Source organism: Rhinatrema bivittatum, chromosome 11 (genome assembly GCF_901001135.1).
Source record: "Rhinatrema bivittatum chromosome 11, aRhiBiv1.1, whole genome shotgun sequence".
Taxonomy (NCBI): Eukaryota; Metazoa; Chordata; class Amphibia; order Gymnophiona; family Rhinatrematidae; genus Rhinatrema; species Rhinatrema bivittatum.
The window spans coordinates 75,016,199-75,037,624 of record NC_042625.1 but is presented as its reverse complement, the minus strand read 5'-3'; the positions used below and the strand labels follow the sequence as shown (position 1 = coordinate 75,037,624).

Here is a 21,426-nt window from a genome sequence, read left to right as displayed (position 1 = left end):
TGTGCACAAGAATCTGGCAAAAGCTCTTGATTTAGTCAGAGGCTGGAGAAGGAAACAGAGATGTCTGGGAGAGCTCTTTTATTGATAAGAGGTTGCAGGCAGCTAAGAGTTATTCAGAGGGCAATAATCAAAGCCATTTCCACAGGTACAGCCACGTTTTACCTACACATATGTACTTTTTGATTATTGCCAATCTGTGTGGCTAAAGGTCCCTGCGTATGTCAGCAGTGCAGGCCCTTTCACCCTTGGATCTTTGGGGGGGGGGGGGGGGGTCTTCCTAGGGTGGTGTTTGATTGGAGGAGGCACTTACACGGGTAGGTTTGCCTTCCAAAAGCATCCACAGCAAAATCTGTGCGGATATCTTCTTACGGGGCAATAGTCAAAGCAAAACTTATCTGTGATATTTTGTTTTGATTATCCTGTGAAATCCCTAGAGTAAAAATGTAAAACTGCTTATTATCCAGTCAGAACCAAAGATGATGCAGAGCATAAACGTTTTAAATAAGTACTTGAAAGTTACTCATGGGGTTTGCAGAAATTGCCCAGTTGGATTAGTTACCTCCATAGTGTTTGAGAAGATCAAAAAACAATATCAGGGCTGTCTTCAATAACAGTGCACCCGATTTCTTTTCCTAGCTAAGTGAGAAGTATGGGTCGATGTTCACCATCTACTTAGGCTCAGAGCCGGTGGTGGTGCTGTGCGGCTATGAGCTTGTGAAGGAGGCGCTGAATGACCGCGGCGAGGAGTTTGCTGCCAGGGGAAGCTTGCCCATGCTGGAGAGGTTCAACCACGATCACGGTAAGCGAAGCTTCCAGGGCACAGGTGAGATCAGAGGAAAATAACCAGGGAAGTCGCTGCCGCTTGTGACCTTGGGCAGGTCACTTCGCCCTCCATTGCCACGGGGACAAATTTAGATGTGAATTTTAAAAGCTCGATGAGCGCATCAGTCGGGGGGGGGGGATGTGCGAAGAGGTTGGGCTGGCGCGCGCCGAACGTATTTTAAAAAGCGCCGCGCTACGCACATATCTCCCGCAGTGCACGCATCTCGAAAGGTTTCAAAAAAAGGGGGCGGGCCACGGGTGTTTTGGAGTGTGAGTCCAAGATGTGCACGAAAATACCGATGCGACCCGGCGCTCGCCGAGGCCCCCCTGCTGCGTAACTTTACTTCCGCTATTGATGCCTTGTAAGTTAAAATTTAAAGAAAACTAGGCAGCTCTGCGGGGTTTTAAGGATCAGGGCTAACTGGGGGGGGGGGGGGGGGGGAGTGAAGACTATCAAACCAGGGGGTGTTGGGGGGACCTAGCTCTTAACTGGGTGAACTGGGGGTGAACTGGTAAAACTGGGAATTGTGTATGCACGTGCTTCTTAAAATGCCCCAGTTTATGCAGTAGAAGTGGGATTTGCGCGTGCCCACTTAAAATTTGGCGCACATGTGCACGCCAGACTATTTTTTTACGTGCGCATATGCATGCGTACGTTATAAAATGGCCACGTACTTTGGGCATGGGCCGACATCTGCGCACAAACGTGTGCAAGCATGCCGGTTTGAAAGTTACCATCTTAGGTTGTGAGCCCTCGGTGGAGAGGGAAATATCTGCAGTACCTGAAGGTAATCCGCTTTGAATTGTCTGCAAGACAGAATATTAGAATCAGAACGGATACATAAATAAATAACGGAAGGGGTGGTAGAGTAGTTAGCTTTATAAATATACTTCTGATAGTTATAGTTTTTCTTTTACTCTTTGTTTACCCTGCTCGCTGGGGTTTTCTTTGAATCTCCTACTTTATATTAGGGATTTCCTTTCATTGGAAACAAAACGGGAAATTTCAACAAAATTTCATATTTTGTTGCATTGAATTTTTGAAACTAGAGAAGAATTTAAAAAGTGCACAGCCCTTAACTTTAGATCCTTAGAGGTCAATATTTAAAGGGTTTGTCTGGCCAACTTTAACTTCAGCGGAATGATTTTCAGAGTTCTTCGGCTGAAGTGGAACTGTTGCCCCAGAAATATCCCCAAATCTACCTCTTCTTGCAAGCAGTTGTTTGCCAGAACAGTAGAGGGGTATTTTTAGCCTCCTAGATTTGTCCAGATTACTTCCAAAGTTAGCAGAACAAATCTCTTAAATATGGACCTTAATACGGACTTGTAATGACTTAAGCCATTAACTGGATAAAATGTATCCGGATAAACTGGAGGCATTCCTGAGAGGATATAATTTAGCCAATTAACTTACCTAGCTAACTCCAATATTCAGTTACCCGAAGAAGATATTTGGCCAAGTCTGGAGTATCTCAGAGCAGGTTTAACGTTATCTAGGTAGATATAGCCAGATGATTTTAATCTTAACTGGATATACTGAAACATATCCAATAGAGTGGCAGAAAAAAGAAAAGAATAACCCTTGCTGGTCTGAAGGCCCAATCCCTCATCCCTATCTTACTATACAACAACCTAATATGGGTGTGCACAAACCCCGTCCGCATTCCCCCAAAAAATTACCACAAAGTTGGGCTAAGGAGCCTTCCCCCAATTCGATTCTGAAAATACATTTGGCCTCTGGTCCCCTCCTAATCACCATCCTCTTCCTCCCAGTTGTAACTCCAAGTGGAACTCTCTCTCCCCTTGCCTTTTTTTCCCTGGGTGCCTATTGCTTTTGGGTCCCTGAGTCTGCTTCCCTTGTGGGGTATGTAGACTTTGTCACAGTGATATTATCATTGCTTCTGCCAACCAGTGCCTGTTTTCCTGCATTCTTTTTTATTCTTAATCTCCTTGGCCCATTTCAAAAGGATCTAATGGTGCTCATTCATTGTCCCCAGGGGTCATAAGCAGTAATGGGGAGCGCTGGAAGCAGCTCCGGCGATTCTCCCTCATGACCTTGAGGAATTTCGGGATGGGGAAGAGGAGCATTGAAGAACGGATCCAGGAGGAAGCTCAATTCCTAGTGGAGGAGTTACGGAAAACCCAAGGTTTGTGCTACAAAGTTCGCTGTAGAATACAAATGAGGGGATCACTAGAATGTTCTTTATTCCTTTAGTTTTGGAGTTTCACTGTTTCCAATGAATAATCCTAACCTGGAAGAAATCTACTTATAGCATAGCTGGAAGGATGGAAGAAGTAACTTTTGGTTTCTGATATGATACATTTCCTGAGTCTTCCCAAGGGATTATTTGAAGGTACATGATAGCCTCAGATGTAAGAATTATCCAAAGATGTTTTAAATAAGATTTTCCTAATTAGTATGAGGAGATTTGACAGGTGGGACAAAAGCCAGCAACCTTTAGGTCTAAAGGTCTTAGCTCTACCTACTAGTATACTATGACTTGCCTAGCATTTTAGATAAAATGAGTAATAAATATTTTAAATAACTAAAACATAGACCGTTCTGTTAGTTATTTTTCATCATTACAGGGGGTTCAATGCAATAGGGTCTTTTTCATATATGAGTCAACTGACCCATTAAAATTGGAACCATATCTTTTTTCCCTATTATACTAGAGCAGCCCTTTGACCCTACCTTCTTCTTCAGCCGCTCTGTCTCCAATGTCATCTGTTCTGTGGTCTTTGGGAACCGATTTGACTATGACGATGGGAACTTCCTCATCTTGCTCAATTTGATAAATGATACCTTTCGGATTTTTAGCACATTCTGGGTACAGGTAAAGTGCTAAGTTTTATTCTCTTTTCCGGTTGAGATGTGCTTTGGAGCCACTCTTAAGCAGTAACCATGTGGAAGGGAGTACAGATGCCTGAGAAAGCTTTTCTATTGGTCAGTGGCTGTGGAAGGGATCCCAGGCATCCAGGAGAGCACGGACCAAGCTTCCTTCCCCTTTTCCCAACATCTGCTACAGGAGAAATGGGACCAGATAGCCAAACTGGAATTTACAGTGTCCTTAAGGAGGGCAAGTTTCAAAGGCATTTCCATGGGTAAAATGGTGCTTTAACTGCAGAAATGGTTTATTAGAAAATTGTCGATATGCAGGGAATCGTACATGCAGATGTCCTACATGCATGTACGTTTACTCAAACTTTGTGGAAACATTACCAGGGAGGGATGCAGCTGGGGAGGGGTTTGTGCTTCTGCATTTTCCAAAACCCTGGCATAGGACAGAATGCTTAGTCCCTGAAAGTGTGACCCGTTCTTCCCAGTCCATACTGGAACACTAGCAGTGGTCTTGTAAAATGCAGAGAGAAGTTAAAGTCCAGATAGGGGTTAGGCGTAGCTCAGAATTTATACCCCTCTCACCTATATATAAATAAAACAGTGCCACAAAGAACTTAATGTGCAAACACAGCTTGACCAGCTGTAGATCTTTTGCTGAATCGCGTAAAACCTTTCTTGTTTTGACTGGGAATAAAATTGTGATGAGCCTGCACCTGTAACCTCTTCTCCTAGCTCTACAATTTCTTCCCTAATGTGATGGAGTACCTGCCCGGACTCCACAAGCAGTTGCTTAAAGAGGTGGATCAGTTGCAAGAATTTGTAAGGAACAGAGTGAAGATGCATCAGGAGACTCTGGATCCCAGCTCCCCCCGGGACTTCATTGACTGTTTCCTCATGAAAATGGAGCAGGTAAATGGTTTTATTTGGGAGAGCTTGAGGGTGGGAAAAGAGGCAGAGCACAATCCCCCCAAGTATCTTGTGACATTTTATATTTGGGGATAGTGCAGCAAGTCATGGGGATCAATAATGCTGAAAGCGGTTTGTTCAACTAAATTCAGATTCAGCCAGACAAACCATGAGATTTACAAATCCCACTAGTCTGACAGACCCTGGCATAGCTAGATAACTTGTTATCTGGTTAGAAACTTACCCGGCTTTAGCAAAGGCACTCTGGGGACGTTCCGGGGTGGAGCACTGTTATTTGGCTAACATAAACGGACAACTTTTGGAGAGCAGTCCTAGCTGGATAAATGTATCTGGCTATCATTTACATAGACGGATATGTTCAGCAGCAAAGTTAGTGGATACATTTCCCAAGTGCCTAGCAGCTAAAAATAGACCTCTTCATATCTAAATTCTAGTAGCATGGAAAACCTGCTGGGACATATCATCTTGCACTTGTACTTACTGTGTAATGTCTAGATGATTTAGGGTGGGCATTCTTAGTTTGACTTGTTTTCATATTCCATTGTACTGTGTGGAAAATCATTGTCGAGATACATTAATGACAGCTTGTCAATGAATTGACTATAGTCAAATTTAGGGACCTAGGCTCTAAACCCAGTAGGTATGTGCATGAAAAACATTTTTTGTTGCATTTCATTATTTTGATTCGTTTGAAGTGGTGATTCATTTCATTCATTCATTCATTTGCTTTCCATTAAAATCAATGGAGGAAGCATTGCATCCTATTTTGGGCATAACTCTGGGTTTTTCTATCCAGATTTAATGAAACTTACAGGCAGGTAAAAGCACTCTAAGACATGAAGACTGGGGCATCAAGAGTGGCATGAAGAGCCCAAGTTGTCATGACAGGGGCAAACCAGAAAACTTTCTAGTCTGTGTGTGCAAAATATATGTGCTTGAGTTCAGGCAGAAATGAGGTATTCTGGGAGATGGAGTTGGAGACACAGTTTGGGGCAGATTTTCAAAGGCTACGTGTGTAACCCGACAAAATCTGCCCCTGCGCGCGCTGAGCCTATTTTGCATAGGCTCGGCGGAGCGCGCAAGCCCCGGGACGCGCGTATGTCCCGGGGCTTTTGAAAATGGGCGGATCGGGGGCGGGGCCAGGGGTGGGCTGGGGCATGGAGGTGAGGCTGGGGGCGTTCCCAAGTCCTCCGGCAAGCGGCCCTGCTGGAGGTTTGTGCGCCAGCAGCCCACCAGCGCGCGCAAGTTACACCTGCCAGAGGCAGGCATAACTCCACCAAATAAGGTGGGGGGGATTTAGGTAGGGCTGGGGGGTGGGTTAGATAGGGGAAGGGAGGGAAAGGTGGGGGGGATCCAAAAAAAAGTTCCCTCCAAGGCCGCTCTGATTTTGGAGCGGCCTTGGAGGGAATGGGGAAAGCCATCGGGGCACCCATTGGGCTCGGTGCGTACAAGGTGCACATGTGTGCGCCCCCTTGCGTGCGCCGAGCCCGGATTTTATAACATGCGCGTGGCAGCGCGCGCATGTTATAAAATCGGGCATAGATTTTAAGATCTGGCCCTTTGGATTTACGTGCATACTTTCAATTATAAAAAGCATGCATATAAGTCTACATGCACAATTTACATTATGCCAGGAGCAGTTGTAACTGTGCAGGATTTTCTGAGAATTTCAAAGGCAAAGTATGCGCATTCTTTCACATTGAAAAACTGAGGAAAGTCTGAGAGGGAAAAGCAGCCACACACACTCCTGACTTTGGAAATTACCCTCCCTAGGCTGATCTTCATATGTATGTAAACCTCGCCGGGGTGTTTAGTCCCAGGGGCACACAATCACATTTATAACCTCTGGGGCTGCTCCGGCTAGCTGACTCCTTCCCAGCTCGACTCTTGAACCCTGAGGGAGGGGGGGAGGATTTTACCGATTGATTTAAGGCAAATAAAAGTCCATCTTTAAATACTTGTGCAGTTACAGATGATTAGAGATGTGAATCGGAACCGGAATAGGTTCGGATTCCGGTTCGGATTCACATCGGTTTTTTTTTCGTCCGGCCTGATCTCGGTTTTGTTTATTGGCTGTGCCCGAGCCGATAAACAAAAAACCCACCCCGACCCTTTAAAACTAATCCTTTAGCTTCCCCCACCCTCCCGACCACCCCCCCAAAACATTTTACAGGTACCTGGTGGTCCAGTGGGGGTCATGGGAGCGATCTCCCGCTCCCGGGCCGTCGGCTGCCACTAATCAAAATGGCGCCGATGGCCCTTTGCCCTTACCATGTGACAGAGTATCCGTGCCATTGGCCGGCCCCTGTCACATGATAGGAGCACTGGATGGCCCGCGCCATTTTTAAAGATGGTGCCAGCCATCCAGTGCTCCCTCCATGTGACAGGGGCCGGCCAATGGCACGGATACCCTGTCACATGGTAAGGGCAAAGGGCCATCGGCGCCATTTTGATTAGTGGCAGCTGACGGCCGGGGAGCGGGAGATCGCTCCCAGGACCCCCACTGGACCACCAGGTACCTGTAAAAAGTTTTTGGAGGGGTCAGGAGGGTGGGGGAAGCTAAGGGATTCGTTTTAAAGGGTCGGGGTGGGTTTAGGGGTTATTTTTGTGTGCCGTTTTTCCCGCCCTCCCCCAAAAAGATAAGAGAACCCCCACGAACAATATCGTGGTGTTTTTCTATCGCTTGGGGGAGTCCCCGATTTCCGACGATTTTGAAAATATCGTACGATATTTTCAATCGTCCGAAGCCCGATTCACATCCCTACAGATGACCTCTTTACAGACAGAGTGTTTCACTGTGGCTAGGTGTCCTTTTCTTTCAGCACACTGGCTGAGCTTCCCAGGTGATGTAAACTGTGCATTAAAGCTCCCCCAGCAGCTTAACTAGGATTCCTAGGTCAGGGGTCCCCTACTGGCATAGTGAAATCCCACCTTACAGTCCAGCGTCTTCCCGAACACCCAGCCCTGAGTCCTGGTGCCAAATTGGTGGAGACACGGATGGGATCTCCCTCTTTCTTGACTCTATTAAGCTGCTCTGAAAGGTTGGTTCCTCGGGCTGAAAAGTCTTTGGGATGGGAGGAGGACCTGCTGATCCAGCCAGGCTCCCAGTGAAGAGGGGGTGGCTTAAAACCTTTTCACAACAAAAAGTGTATTTTCCTTCTTGAATAAACAGGACACATTTTGCCCATCAAAAATCTCACTCAGAAAGATCTGTCACCGGTCTTGCCCACCTACTGGCCGATACAGTAAAATCGCGGGAGAGCGGGCGCGCGCACAGGCCACTCTCCTGTGCGCGCGATACAGAATTTTAATTTATTTTAATTAGGGCCCGCGGTAAAAGGAGGCGCTAGGGACACTAGCGTGGTAGCGTGTCCTCCTAGCGCCTCTTTTTTGTCGGAAGCAGCGGCTGTCAGCGGGCTTGACAGCCAACGCTCAATTTTGCCGGCGTCGGTTCTCGAGCCCACTGACAGCCATGGGTTCGGAAACCGGACGCCGGCAAAATTGAGTGTCCAGTTTTCGACCTGCCAGCCGCGGGCCCATTTAAAAAAATTTTTTTTTAATTTTTTACTTTTTTTAAACTTTCGGGACCTCCGACTTAATATCACCATGATATTAAGTCAGAGGGTGCACAGAAAAGCAGTTTTTACTGCTTTTCAGTGCACTTTCCTGGTGCCCGGCGAAATTAGCGCCTACCTTTGGGTAGGCGCTAATTTCTGAAAATAAAATGTACGGCTTGGCTGCACATTTTGCTTTTTGAATCGTGCGGGAATACCTAATAGGGCCATCAACATACATTTGCATGTTGCGGGCGCTATTAGGTTCGGGGGGGTTGGACGCACGTTTTGGACGCGCTATTACCCCTTACTGAATAAGGGGTAAAGCTAGCGCATCCAAAACGCGCGTCCAAATGCCGGCTAACAGTGCACTTCGATGGAGCGCACTGTAATGTATCGGCCTGCTAGGGTGGTGCTCATGGGTTTTCAGTTCTCTGGCCAAAGAGCACTTTTGCCCCCAAAAGAAATCCCCAATAACAACCATTGAGGGAACTCCCCACACGTTCATCAGATGTTGGGGAGTTCCCTCCATGGTTGGTTGTTATTGAGTCTTGAAGAAAAAGGGAATGAGGTTTGGTTATTGATAAGTAAAACCAAAAAGAAATCTGGCAAAAATCTAAGTTGCTGAACTAAATACTTGGGGATCCTCTGGAAGGGTGGCGCACGGAGGCCAATCCCCTACCAAAAAAGGGGAAAGCCTGATGAGAGGCAGGAGGCTTTGAAAATTATCCTCCCTCGCTGAGAATAAGAATCTTAAATAGAGCATCTATTGGAAGCCAATAGAATTCATTCAGTAAAGGAGTAATTCTATCCCCATATTTGCAGTCCTAGTTTAGTCAGGCCACTGCATCTTGTCAACTACAGAGTATGGAAAGCTTTTAAAGGAAGACCATTAAACAGAGCATTGCATTTGTATAAACAAGTTAAGGCAAGTGCATGCATCAGCGTTTTAAAATCTGCCATAGTTAAAACAGGATGCAATATTTGGACTTCACATAACTTATTGCAGGCACTTCTGTCACTAAGAAAATATGAGCCCCCATATTTAATTCTGAGTCAAGAAACCTATTCAGGTTCTGGACTTGTGCCTTTATGGCCTGGGTAGGTTAACACCATCCAAAACTACACTTACATTTAGATCTAGAGGAAGCCAGTGGCTTGCCCACAGGGCTTCCAATTGCTTAGGATTCAGGCTCAATCTATTCGCCCTTCTTCATATGTAACCCCCTTTTCCAGATTCTCCCAGAAACAGGTAAGGGCTCACTTTCAGACACTGCAGGCGTTGAGAAAAACCTTGCCACAGCTCCAGGATCAGGATTCTTCCGTGGGTGCAACAAAGTTGTAAGAAGCTTAAGGGGATCACTCTCAGTCTTACAAGTCCACGTATCGAGCGTTGTGTTCCAAAACAAAATAACACTTTACTGAAATAAAAATCAAGTAAAGCAGTACAAAAATGGAAAAGTATATAGGAAAACAGCTTTTTAATCTTGTAGTCAAATGGGAGACAATCAGTAGAAAAAAAAAATCAAATCACAAGAAGTCAGACTGCTTCAGTAACAAGTGCAGGCATTAGAACCTCCTCTGTTCCTGTAGGATCCCAATTAAAACTTGAAATCCTCTTCTCTTGCTCAAGGCCTGATTTTCAATGACATTTGCACGCTTAAAAATGGGTTTTACACATGTAAATGCACTTTACCTGTGTAAGTGGGCAATTGTCCATTGGATTCACCCGAGTTAATGCACTTTACTCAGGTAAATGGCTTTTGAAAATTGTCTTTCATTTGCGGTCACCTGAAACAAATGGCGGGTACTTAAGAAAATAAACAAAAATGTTCATTTCTATTTGTTTGTGTTTCCTGTTAATACAAGCAAAATAGTGGCAGCTAGATTGCCTTCCTTCTCTTTAAGGTAACTTAGCAACCAAACAATGCCCATGATGCCATAGTCTGACTGTGGGCAGCTAAGGCAGGAATCAACAGTGAAAAAGACAGGACAGAGGACCTATCAAGATCAAGCATTTTTTTTAACCAGCCTATAGCTGGTACTTGTATCAAGTGATGCTGATGTCCTCCCACTGTAAGGTTTAAGCATGTGCAAACTCCATTTTGAGAGTTACTTCTCTGGTGGATTTTCTGGAGCTCTGAATGAAAGAAAAAATTTAAAAAAGAGAAAGGAATGAGAGAGAAGAAGTTGGGCAAAGGAAAGGTTTTGTTCTTATCTTCACTGCTGCAGTGCTTTCTGTGTGAAAGAGACAGAGGCACTGGAAATCTGTCTGTTCACTGGGGTAGGGTAGTGGGGAGAAGAAGTAAACAAGGGGGATTTTTAGTATCTGTCTCACTGAAGTGCAGGAGGAGGAGAGCAGCCTGTCTTTGTCCTTCTGTGTCACCAGTCTACTTCAAGATGGTGGCCTTGCCATCTTACATTTTGAAACGCACAGTATTTTGAAGCAGATTGGTAATGTGGCAGGACAAAATTAGTTTGCTTTCCTCTACAGGCTGACTTACTAGTATGGGGGGGGTGGGGAACAGTGGGAGGAAGGAATACGGGTAGCCTTGGGAGGGCATTTTTCCCACTGCTAACCAGTTCTTTTGTCCTTGTTGGCATGGAGAAAAATGTGTAAAAGATGATGATGGGGTATACGTATTAAAAAACCACACTCACTTTAACTTGGACCTTTTGTATTAAACATGGGGATAGTGAAAATGTAGATGATTTCAGCATGTTTAAAAAAAAACCAAAACATAAGCTCTTTAGTCTTCAACCAGAGCCATAAAAAAAACCCAAACTGACCATGGACAACCATAGCTCAGTAATATTTTCTGTTATACACAAATCTTAATCCTAATTTGAAGTGTATGCCAGTGTAAATATTGGTATACGAGTTTGACTGGCCTGTCTTCTACTGATTTATGATGTTGAGCAGATCTCTTTATTTCCTTATGTTTTACTTCTAAACTGAGCTCTGCTGCTATGTGTGACTTGCGCGAGTCACTTTATCTCTCTGCGCACCAGCATTAATTTCATCTTTGCCAATGACTTTGTATCCTCAACCAAGTCACTTTATCCTCCTTTGTTTGGGTTCTAACCTTCAGCTCTGCCACCGACTCTCTATGTTCCTTCTTTAAGTAGCTTCATCTTTGATCTTTTTTATCTGTCAGGAAAAAGAGAACTCCCTGAGTGAATTTTCCATAGAGAACTTAGTAATTACCACGTTTGACTTATTCACGGCTGGGACGGAGACAGTCAGCACGACCCTGAGATATGGACTCATGATTCTTCTTAAATACCCAGAAATCGAAGGTGAGCAAGAAAAAGCAGGTGATGAAATGAAGAGCCAAAGGTTCAATCCTAACGTTTCTGCCCAGACTCGGTGTCTCTCACATGCAGAGCTCTCACGATCATGAAGCCCCAGCAGCACAGACAGGGTGGTGGAAGCAGGGAGTGGCCTCCTCGATGGAGGTGGAATTCAAGAAGGCAGAGGAGGATAATCAGCAGTGGGGGAGATCAAGTTGCAAGTTAGATCCTCATTATCACAACAGAAAGGGAAAACGGGGGCCAGGTTGTTAGATCTATTACAGTCCTATGGCAGCTGCTGATCTGGGGAGCAAAAGACCAGACTCTGGTTACTGGTTTGATCCCTGAGTCTGGTCTTCTGCTCACCAGATCATCTGGGGCTGGGGATGCGGCAGAGGCAATGTTCACAGCCCCCAGATGGGAAGGAGCCATGGTCAGTGGTCCCGAGTGTTTGCCAGCCTAGTTTCCACCACCACAAAATAAAATGGCCTTAACAGCCAAATGAGGCATTCCTCTCAACTATTGAACTACACATGCGAGTCTGTATGTTTCAAATGATTTACACACTTCTGTCTCATCTCATTGTTCCCGTTTTGTGCTTTTGATTTTCCTGACCTCATGATCTACAATAAGGAGCTTGTCCAGGCTCATTTCCAGCTTTTCTAGAACTCATTAGGATGGGCAGTGCCATGGTTCAGGACCTTCTATACTTGATTCTATTGCACCGTTTTGTAATAATTCAAACTAGATTCTCTCTCTTCCCAATAGGGCCCTAACCAATGTTTTTTCTGATCCCTTGAAAGCAAAAATCCATGAGGAGATCGACCGTGTGATTGGTCGAAACCGTTGTCCTGCCATTGAAGACAGAAGTGCGATGCCCTACACCGAAGCTGTAGCTCATGAGATCCAGCGGTTCATAGACATCGTCCCCCTGGGCCTCCCCCATGCCGTGACACGAGATACCCCGTTCAGGCAATATGTTATTCCCAAGGTGTGAGTCTCATCATTTTTACCCCAAAAGGGCATAGAACTGAAAGGAAAAACTTTGCATTAACAAGTTCCTCTATTATACAAGAGCCCTGTTTCATCATTTTGATCCTTGGAAGAAAATACTAGATAGAAAATAATTTGTAAAGGAATTTTCCTGTCCTAACTGAGAATTTACCCAGGGGAGTTCCTCAGGCTGAATCTAGCCACTGAGTTCCATCAGATTGTTGGATTTAGGATAAATGAAAGGGGAGGTGCAAAGGGAAGAAGGAACTATGTAGCTGTGGACTTGAGAAATGACTGTAGGTTTCCCTTTGAAACCGTGAGTACAAACGACTCAAAGGGCCCACAGCATTGAAACTTACTCTACGTGCTGCATCTTAATTTCACAGGATGAAATACAGGTTGACTTGTAAGAGCTGAGCCATAACGTCATGCCTAGTCCTGATTATGAAAGGCTAATATACTGCACTGACTGATTGTCCATGACCAAGAACTATAATTAATGAGACATCGGTCAGCAGTGCTGCTTATTGATAAGTATTGACCCTTGTTAAGCTACAGCATGCAAGCAAAATACAGCAATTCCTTGCGATTACAAACTTTACTTATTGACTAAACAGTATCTGTTGGACAGTCCCGTTTGGCTGTTAAGAGTGAGCTTTATTGCTCCCTATCTGCTCATAGCAAGAAGTTGGTGCATGGTTGTTAGGAGCCATTGCCAAGACTGCTGATGGTGTCAGTTCTCAAGTATGCACTGACCCACTTGAGAGAGCAAGACTCATCATTGCCAAATGAGCAATGGTGGAGAAAGTTACGTGAAAGGACAAGAACTATCCTAGCCTTTGTGATATCTGTCTGACCATCCTGCATTCATGTTCTTCAATTGTAGTCTGAATATGATCTTCAACCAAGTTCCACAAATATTCATTGTTAATTTTTTTCTTTGCACATCTTTGAATCTCACTGGTCAGCTGAAGATGTATTAGTTTATGGTAGATTATTTCTTATCACCTAAACTCAAAAACAGCATTTCCCTTAATTTTAAAGTAACTTTCATCCATCGCCAGTTCTATCAGCTATAATCTGTTTTCAACCTTCCTCCCAATAAAGCTATTATGGGCTCCCTGCATACTCCTACCATGAAATTAAGTACCAGGTTAAACTTCTTTAGTTTCTGAATGTCATTTGCTAGTGTCTGCTTTCTGCTGATAAAGGCGCTGCCTACCCTTTGTCTTCCAGGGCACCACAATCTATCCCATGCTGAGCTCAGTCCTGTATGACCCAAAACATTTCCGGAACCCAGAATCTTTCGACCCCAGGCACTTCTTGGATGCCAACGGCTGCTTTAAAAGAAATGATGCTTTCATGCCTTTCTCTTCAGGTATCGACACCTATGATTTTTTAATGTTTTTAAATAGATATATACCCTGCTTTTCCTAGGGAAATCAAAACCGTAAGCCCATAAACGCAGGGGAGCAAAGCCAGGATAGGAGCAGCCTGAGCTGAAAAATGGAGCCGGCTGGTGACCTTACACATGTGGGGGGTATTTTTCACTAAGGCGTGAAGGTATGTGAGTTACCCATGCAGTCAGAGCCAGTGCAAGGGTATTAGGCACCCTAGGCAAACCTTCTGCCTCGTGCCCCCCACTCCTCCCCAGGTCCAGGCCCGGGCCCAAGCCCTGACCTCCCCGGCCCAAACACACAAGTAAAAATTATGTAACAATAAAATGAAGAAATATAAAACATCAATAACAGTAAAACCATACTAGAACAAGAATATTTCAAAATATCAGACAAACAGCAACATCCAATAATTGAAAACTAAAAAAAAAATAAAGTTCTAGCTCCAAAACAAAAATTGAAAAACAGTGCACAAAGCAAATATTAACACTCAATGATTAAAACTAACAAAGCTACCTGGGAACTTTTGATTTCCAAATGCCCTGAGATTGTTGTGGATTAGCTGATGGGGTGGGGAGAAACTGTCTCCTTTGTTTCATATACACACACATATTTATACACGTTTGTTCTTTCTCACACACAAACATACACAGGCTCTCCCACACATACACGCTCTACTAGACACACACACACATATATGCTCTCTCACTCTCACACCCTCTCTCTCTCTCACATACACGTGCCCTTATTCTTTCAGACAGATCCCTTCTCTCTCACACACACAGAGAGGTTCCTTGACATTCTTACACATACCCTTACACATGCTCCCTCTCTCTCACTAACCCCCATCGATCTCTCGTACGCACACAATTTCTCTCACTCACTCACTCACACACACACACACACCCACCCACCCTTATACAAGCTCCCTCTCTCTCATATACACACACCTTCCCTCTGTCTCTCTCATATACCCCCTCATACAAACTCTCTGTCTCTTGCACACACACACCCTCTTTACAAAGGTTCCCTGACTCTCTGGCACACAAACACACCCTTACACAGGCTCCCTTTCTCACACACACACATGCACTCTCACTCCCTCATACAGGCTCCCTCTCTCTAGCTTACACACACACACACAAACAGAGGCACTGCTCATGGCCTGCAGAGTCTGCATCTCTCGACTGTGAGTGGCCTGCTGAGTCTCTTCTCTCAGCCACGAGCAGGAAGGCACCGCTTATGGTTGCTGAGTCTTCTGTCAGCTGCAAACCGGATGGGCTCCACTCATAACCTGCCAAGTCTCTTCTCTCGGCCACAGGGAGCCCATCCATACACTTTATTCCTGCTATTTGTGCAACTAGAATTTCAGGAGAGAAACTATGTGTGCATAATTGAAAATTAAATTGACTGTTGTACTCCTGCAGCCTGAACATGCCCATAGGCATGCCTCTTATGAATATAAAACTTTACTTAAAAGTGCACACATGCATGCTTTTTATCACATAGCCAGGTAGCTTAACTCCCCAAATTACAAGGGAAGAATCTGAAAAGTTTCCTCTCTGAGCTGCAAAGCAGAATATGAATTAAGGCCACTTAGCAATATTATTATTATTTTTTTATCTCAAACTTATCCACAATTTTTGCTATTCTCTGCTCTCATTTTCAGGCAGAAGAATCTGTCTGGGTGAGGGCCTGGCTCGCATGGAGATCTTCCTGTTCCTCACCACCATCCTGCAGAACTTCGACTTAAAGCCCATTGTTGACCTGAAGGACATTGACTTGACCCCAGAAACGAGTGGCGTCTCGAAAGTACCACATCCCTACCAGCTCTGCCTTCTCCCTCGCTAATGCGGCCTATGGTATCGTTACTAAACTCTCAAAGAACTCAGCTCAGCTGTGCTGAAAGGCTGAGCCTCTGGTGTACATAGCACTGTTATGTAACATCACTTTGTTTTATGGAAGCTACGTATTCTAGATACGTAGTTGGTTAAGTTGAAAAACACCTGTTGTAAAGTTGGCATGTCCATATGCGCGCGCCAGGAACTGAATGCACATGGACGCTCGCGCGGCCCTTTAAGAATTTACCCCATAGTAAATGACCAAAAGGGCCCATCCAGTCTGCCCGGCAGCGGCCCATCCACCCCAGGCAGATGTGCACATAAATTTCTACATGGACTCCAACATCCACTCACCTATTCTCTATGGGCCGGATTTTAAAGGGTTACGCGCTTAAGTTAAGCACGTAACCCTTAAAAAAAACCCCTGCGTGAGCAAGCCCCGGGATGCGCGTAAGTCCCGGGGCTTTGCGGGGGGGGGGGGAGGGGCGTGTCGGGGGGCAGCGGGGCGTTCTGGGAGTGTTCTGGGGGGGCGTGTTGCCGGCCCAGGGGCGTTCCGGGGGGCATGACCGAGGCCTCCGGACCAGCCCCCAGGTTGGGTGATGGCGAGGCAGCGGGCCACGACGCGCGCGAGTTACGCCTGCTTCGAGCAGGCATAACTTGTGCGATAAAGGTGGGGGGGGGGGGTTAGATAGGGCTGGGGGGGTGGGTTAGGTAGGGGAAGGGAGGGGAAGGTGCGGGCGGTGGAAGGAAAGTTCCCTCCGAGGCCGTTCTGATTTTGGAGCGGCCTCGGAGGGAACGGACAGCGTGCGCAGGGCTCGGTGCGCGCAAGTTGCACAAATGTGCACCCCCTTGCGCGCGCCGACCCTGGATTTTATAACATACGCGCGGCTACCCGCATATGTTATAAAATCCGGTGTACTTTTGTTTGCGCCTGGTGCGTGAACAAAACTGCGCTCTCTGTTTTTTAAAATGTACTCCTATGTCCCTCACCCAACCTCTCAAGTTGTACCACTGCCTTTCCGGGTTGTAACTACCGCTTCATGCAGGTTCACCTTCTTGCGCTTTTGTTTTTGTTTAGGACTGCAACTATTGCTCCTTGCTGGTTACCCCACGTGTTTCTCTGCCATCCCCTTGCCACTTGGGGTCCTCTGTGTTCATCCCATGACTTTTTGACTTCTGTTAGCCTTTTTGCTTCTCCCACCTCTACCACAAGGTGTCAGAGTATAACAATGAGACATTTGGTTTGGCTGTGTGCATATGTGACCTCTCTGTGGCTTCCATACTCATGTCTACTCACATCAGTGGTTTAAACGTACTTTATTTTTTTCTGTGCTCAGTTAAAGATGAATGTTCAAAAGTTGTGTCTGCGAAAAAATAGCACTTCCCAGTGTAAAACAGCACGTACCCGAGTATGTGCTGTTTTAGAAACCTCAACATACACATGTAAATCACGGACAAAGAGTACATTTGCATGTGTAAAAAAAAAAGGGAGGGGCCAGGGGCATTCCAGGGAGGGGCCAACCGTTCCACGAGTAAATTCTATTTTATAAGCAATTTACACATGTAAATGTGGTTCCTTATTTGCATATTTCTGCTCAGTATCTTAAAAGTGAAAAAATGACTGGGTGGGGGACCTAGGTGAAATGGGGGAACTTCAGACTGAAAAGCCAGGAAGACCTTCACGAGCTGCAGATGGACTGGGTGAATTGGTAGACTAATTGGTAAAACTGGTTAGTTTGCGTGAATGTTAGGAAAATCCCCCTGATTGACTCATGTAAATGTCAACTTATGGGGGGGGGGGGGGGGGGAAACTGCATCTAAATATAATGCGTTTAAAATCTACTTACATATTCCTTTAAAGTTTGAAGTAAAAATATGCAGGTATTTCATTTGCATGCACTCATCCAGCTAAATTTCAACTTATCCGGTTAAGCAGCGCCGGCATTGCGCACTCACAAACCCTGCAGTATCTTCGCCCCCTAATTCCTACCCAAGCTTCCTGTTACCACAGAAAGCAACTGCGAGGCCTGCGAGCACATGCTGGCTCACAGGCTCCGCAATGGCTCCTCTGCAAGTGCAGTTCCTCCTGCTGTGGGCACCGGCGGGCCTGGATAGAGGTGCGCAGCAGAAGTGTCTATGAAAATTTGGTGAAGACATGAATACAAGATCTGTGTTTTTCCCGATGATCTGCTTTTACTTTTTTCAAAATGGAAGAGAAGCAATGGAGTCAGAATTGTCATTAATTTCCATTTTTGGTATATTCTCAGGCCTAGATATTAATCTTGCTAAACTGAAGGCTTGATCATTAGATATGTCACTGATATAGAAATGGGATGGGGAAATTCTATTAAAATCGACTACAAAGCATTTTCAGTATTTAGGGGTGTGTAAGTAGCACAAGACAGTATACCGCCTCAATGTAACTGATAAGCTAAAAGAGATGCAAGAGATAATGGACAGATGGAAAGACTTACCAGTGTCATTGTGGAGAAGATCAGCATTAATAAAGATGGTTATACTTCCAAAATTATTATATCCAATTCAGATGTTACTTATATGGATCAAAAATAAAGACATAAAGGATGTGAATTTTCCTGTTAAAACTGAAGTAATGCTAAATATTCTTATATTGGAATCATCCACAATTTTTCACTAAGTTCTGTTCTTGTTTCCAGGCAGACTGGGTGGGTGAGGGCCTGGCCCACATGGAGACCTTCCTGTTTCTCACCCACCCCCCTTGCAGAACTTTGACTTAAAATACCCTGTTGATCCAAAGGAAATTGATATGACATAGAAATGAACAGCTTCAGGAGCACGCCATCCTCCTACCAGCTCTGTCTCCTCCCTCGCTAATGTGGCCGGTGAGATCTTCAAGGAATTCTCCAAAGACTCTGCCTGGTGCACACAGCCCTGTTATCTCACACTACTTTGCTTCTTGAGGCTCTATAGATACGTAGTTGGTTAATTTGAAAGACGACCAGACAGACATCTGTCAAGTCCTGCCTTCTTACGATTGCTCAACATCATTTTCTATGTGGTAGGCTTAGGGAAGGTGAACAAAAAAAAAACAAAACCCTCCACTGTGCAAATAGTGAAAATAATTTCTTCCTGACCCTAACCATGATGATCATTTAAATTCCCTAGACCGGTACCTTATCCCAATAATCTAATGATGTCATCACTTTTCCTCAAAAAAAAATGTGTCCAATTTTTTTGGTATTTGACATGTTTATTTTATTTTATTTATTTTCATTTATGGACTACTTTCATAGACTCAATAGCCCAAAAATGTGTCATACATAAACATTTTACAGATCATAAAAACATGAAAAACATTCTCAACCCTACTAAAATAACTAACAAAGCCAGCAACCTATTTCCTAATGTCTTCTTCTGCAGGTGGGGAAACTGATTATCACTCCTTAATCTTACAAGATACCCCCTTGTTTTGTTATGGCTTGCCGGCAAGATCCCTGTAGCGTCCTTTGATATATTATTTATAGTAGGGATATGCATTTGTTTTGCATGAATGTGCAAAATGGGATGAAAGAGGGGGTCACTTCATATTAAACATAAAAAAGGCCTCCCCAAGGCCCTCCAATTCCCCTCCCACCCCAGGACATCCTAGGGGCCCAGGCCTATTTGGCTGGGCTAAGCCAGCATCAGCCAGGGCCGAGCAGGGCCCCTCCTGACCCTGGAAGCAAATCTCAGGATCCAAGCCTCCTCAGGCCTCTCTGGACCCCAGAACCATGTGCTGGGGCCCCCATTTACCCCCTTCCAGTAGATCCAGGTAAAAATGAAAAGGGGCATGGAATATTTATATACGGTATATTTGGATTTTCAAAAGGTGTTGACAAAGTCTCCCTTGAGAGACTCTTGAGGAAAATTTAAAAGTCATGGGATAGGAGGCAATGTCCTGCTCTAGACTGCAAGCTGGTTAATAGACAGGAAACAGAGAGTAGGACTAAATGGTCAATTTTCTCAGTGGGGAAAGGTAAACAGTGGAGTGCCTCAGGGATCTTTACTGGGACTGGTGTTTTTTAATATATTTATAAATGATCTGAACAAAGGAACGATAAGTGAGGCGATCAAACCTGCAGACAACTCTTATTACCCAGGTTAGACTTGGGGAAAGCTCCTACTTATCCTTGGGCATTAGCAGCATGGGATCTCTTTACTGTTTTTGGGATTTTGCCAGGTAGTTGTGATCTGTATTGGCTCCTGTTGGAAAAAAAGATATTGAGCTTGATGGACCCTTAGTCTGACCCAGTATGTCAATATAAAAAAAAAAAAAAAGGAAAAAAAACCCCCCAGATAAACTGAATAGGACAAACTAACAAAGATAAAGCAAGCAAACAGAGCAGAAGGCCACAGTTTGGGGCCAAATTCTGGGCAGACAGAAACTAAGTAGAACAGGATACAAAGCAAGGACAAATACAGACAGAATATAAGAAAGCCATAGACTCGGGCTAGTACTAGATACAAGGCAAGGCAAGAACACAAATACCAAGGACCACAACAAGGATTATGACTGGGAACTCCAAGCTGAATCCCAGTACTTACCGAGAGGCAGGCTTTTATGCTGAGCCAGTGCTGGGAGACAGGGCCTTTAGCAGGACATCCAAGCCAGCCAGAGAGCTTGGAGGACTATGCAGCAGGTAATGTGGCCCACTGAGTACTGCTCACTCATCCTCACACAATTATGTTATGATAATGATGCAGCAATATGGAGTTAAAAAAAAAATGACTGCCCAATGTGGCTGCATTTTAGTATGTAACCCCTGCTTCTGGGGATTGTTTTTTGAATGCTGATTTCCTGCTCACTCTGGAAAGATACAAGAGTTTTAAATAACAGTTATAGTAGATTACATGACCAAATTCAACCAATAAACTTATGATGAGGCTAAACCCATTGTGGAAAATAAATGAATGAATAAACCCATTTTTGTAAAATCACAGGTTCCTGCTGAACAAAACTGCTAACAAAACTGTCCTTCACCCAGTCAGAAGGGGAAAACCCCAGCTTATGAAGGATCTACTATGGAACATGGCATTAATGACTTTTTAAAGCAAAGTCTCCCACTACATCTCAAGATTCAACCAAAAGGGCTTCGCCATTCACAACTTATAGATCCAGTGAAGTTCTTTCTTGAGGAGTAGTTGAGCAATATCGCCGTATCTGGTCAACTACCTTCCACATGAAGTCCTCAAAACAATGTTCTTTTTCTATGCAGAAAGCAGCTAAAGGTGCTTATAATGTTTTTTGTAAAGCTACAACTTCGATGTTCAATAAGACGAGTCTTCACCATGTGCTTCGGCATAAAATAAAGAGCATAGGCAGCAGAGAATATAGAACACCTGCAGGGAAGTAGAATTTGTATTAGATTTAAAAAAAAAACTAAGTCTAATTAGTAACAGGGTCTGTAAGCTTCCATATTTCCTGAGTAAACTGACACATAATACACTTCTCATATGTTTTATGTCCAAACATCTCTAGGTCTATGGTAGATGATACATCCTCACAGTGTGGTCCAAAACCACTGACACCAATTTCTCTTGGATATTTAGACTTTGTGTATATGCCAAATGAGGAAACTTGCAAAGAGATAAATGCAACTGTAATATTCGCTAATGGCAGTATATAATGCATTTAATTCCTATTGCAAGATTGGAAAAAGGAACCACACAAGCCACTCTCTTGGATTGTCCTGGATCCCTATTGGGGGGGTTATACTAATGACAATGTATCATAGAAC

The 21,426-nt window shown here is 44.5% G+C and overlaps 1 protein-coding gene across 7 annotated transcripts in view; it reads left to right on the top strand.

Moving 5' to 3' along the window:
• LOC115100816 (cytochrome P450 2C23-like) overlaps nucleotides 1–18,809 on the top strand; it is a 99,626-nt gene extending 80,817 nt beyond the window's left edge. For 2 of the 7 annotated variants that reach the window (XM_029619739.1, XM_029619743.1), the window contains 8 exons: nucleotides 637–823; nucleotides 2,820–2,969; nucleotides 3,499–3,659; nucleotides 4,397–4,573; nucleotides 11,304–11,445; nucleotides 12,243–12,430; nucleotides 13,669–13,810; nucleotides 15,499–16,110. In XM_029619739.1, coding sequence (XP_029475599.1) covers nucleotides 658–823; nucleotides 2,820–2,969; nucleotides 3,499–3,659; nucleotides 4,397–4,573; nucleotides 11,304–11,445; nucleotides 12,243–12,430; nucleotides 13,669–13,810; nucleotides 15,499–15,680 — 1,308 coding nt within the window. In that variant the 5' untranslated portion in view covers nucleotides 637–657 and the 3' untranslated portion in view covers nucleotides 15,681–16,110. Of the gene's footprint in view, nucleotides 1–48; nucleotides 146–636; nucleotides 824–969; nucleotides 1,185–2,819; nucleotides 2,970–3,498; nucleotides 3,660–4,396; nucleotides 4,574–11,303; nucleotides 11,446–12,242; nucleotides 12,431–13,668; nucleotides 13,811–15,498; nucleotides 16,111–18,345 lie in introns of those variants that run through there. The other 5 variants (XM_029619744.1, XM_029619738.1, XM_029619737.1 and 2 more) reach the window with 4 other exon arrangements.
• The last annotated feature ends 2,617 nt before the right edge of the window (nucleotides 18,810–21,426 follow it).